Source organism: Colobus angolensis, unplaced genomic scaffold, assembly GCF_000951035.1.
Source record: "Colobus angolensis palliatus isolate OR3802 unplaced genomic scaffold, Cang.pa_1.0 Scaffold15, whole genome shotgun sequence".
Taxonomy (NCBI): domain Eukaryota; kingdom Metazoa; phylum Chordata; class Mammalia; order Primates; family Cercopithecidae; genus Colobus; species Colobus angolensis.
The window spans coordinates 1,575,636-1,576,954 of NW_012114599.1; the positions used below are offsets into that span (position 1 = coordinate 1,575,636).

The 1,319-nt window shown below is 55.3% G+C and overlaps 1 protein-coding gene across 1 annotated transcript in view; it reads left to right on the forward strand.

Annotated features, from left to right (window-relative positions):
* Nucleotides 1–363, forward strand: part of KCNK12 (potassium channel, two pore domain subfamily K, member 12) — a 2,991-nt gene extending 2,628 nt beyond the window's left edge. Inside the window, exon 3 of the mRNA XM_011936016.1 lies at nucleotides 1–363. Within this exon, the coding sequence (XP_011791406.1) occupies nucleotides 1–226 (226 nt within the window). The 3' untranslated portion in view covers nucleotides 227–363.
* Nucleotides 364–1,319: the final 956 nt, after the last annotated feature.

A 1,319-nucleotide genomic window follows, 5' to 3' on the forward strand; every position in this document is an offset into this window, starting at 1 on the left:
CAGCGACGCCGAGGGCCGCCGCCTCTCGGGCGAGCTCATCTCCATGCGCGACCTCACGGCCTCCAACAAGGTGTCGCTGGCGCTGCTGCAGAAGCAGCTGTCGGAGACGGCCAACGGCTACCCGCGCAGCGTGTGCGTCAACACGCGCCAGAACGGCTTCTCGGGCGGCGTGGGCGCCCTGGGCATCATGAACAACCGGCTGGCCGAGACCAGCGCCTCCAGGTAGACCGCCCGTCCGCCCGCGCCAGGGACCCTCTCCAGGCCGCGGGGCCGCCGGGCGTGGTTTGCTTCCCTTCTCTCAGTCACTGCTGGCGCTTTCTTAATCTTTATCCAATAAAATGAAACAAAAAAAATTTTTTTTAAAGAAATACTATTTGGCCAGGCCTGATGTTATCAAGGGCAGGTTTTGGGGACGCCTGTGTTCCTTGTGAGTTCCCTTTTCGAGAACCGTGGCCCCCAGCATATTCTCCTTCAGGGAGAGAAAACGTGGCCCCCCCCAGGTCCCCACCCAGGGCATACCGCAGCGAGGAGGGTTTTGCAGACTGGCACTAAACCCCGTCCCCATGCACAGAAGCAGCCGGCAACCCCAAAGCATATGGTGCAACTTTTCGTGGCTCTGAATTACCTCCTCAGCATTTAGAATCCTGGCCCAGCCTAGCAGCTTCCTTCTGGTCGTCAGAAGTGATATAGTCACAGTTTTGACAGGTGGGGGTAGGGACAGCCATATGTTGCCTCCCGATGTATATATATATAGAACAGCCACTACACACAGAGAATGGTGTAGTATTATGCAATGAGATGAAACATAGCACCAACTTGCGGACTGTGGCATTTCCCCCAGATTTGGAAATTGCAGTGGTGAGGGGCTTAGCTGGCCTTTCTCAGCCCAGAGTTAGTCCATTTAGCACAGAGCACAGGGCAGCTACTTCTAGTGGCGGGCAGTCCAGGGCACCCGTGAGGAGGGGAGCGCTGAGGCTGCAGGAGCCCTGCTGGGCTTTAGCTGGCATCTCCAGGCTCGGATCGGCAGATCTTGAATCCCCCAACCGTCCTTTCTTTCACAAGCTCATCTACAGCAGGGCTTTTCAATATTAACCAGGAATATCTGAGTCTCCTCAGACAAGATATTTCTTTGTTGGTGTGGATTTTTTTTTTTTTTTTCTTAACTACTGTTGATCAGTTCAACTTTTCCCCCTTTGAGAGATCATGGGGTTGCTGGGTGCAGCCCTCCAGCTTCTCCTCCTCCTCCTCTGAAGGAGGCAGCTCTGCCAGCTGCGTTCTTGGGAACCAGGGCCTGCAGCACCAGGAACCCAAAAGAAGCC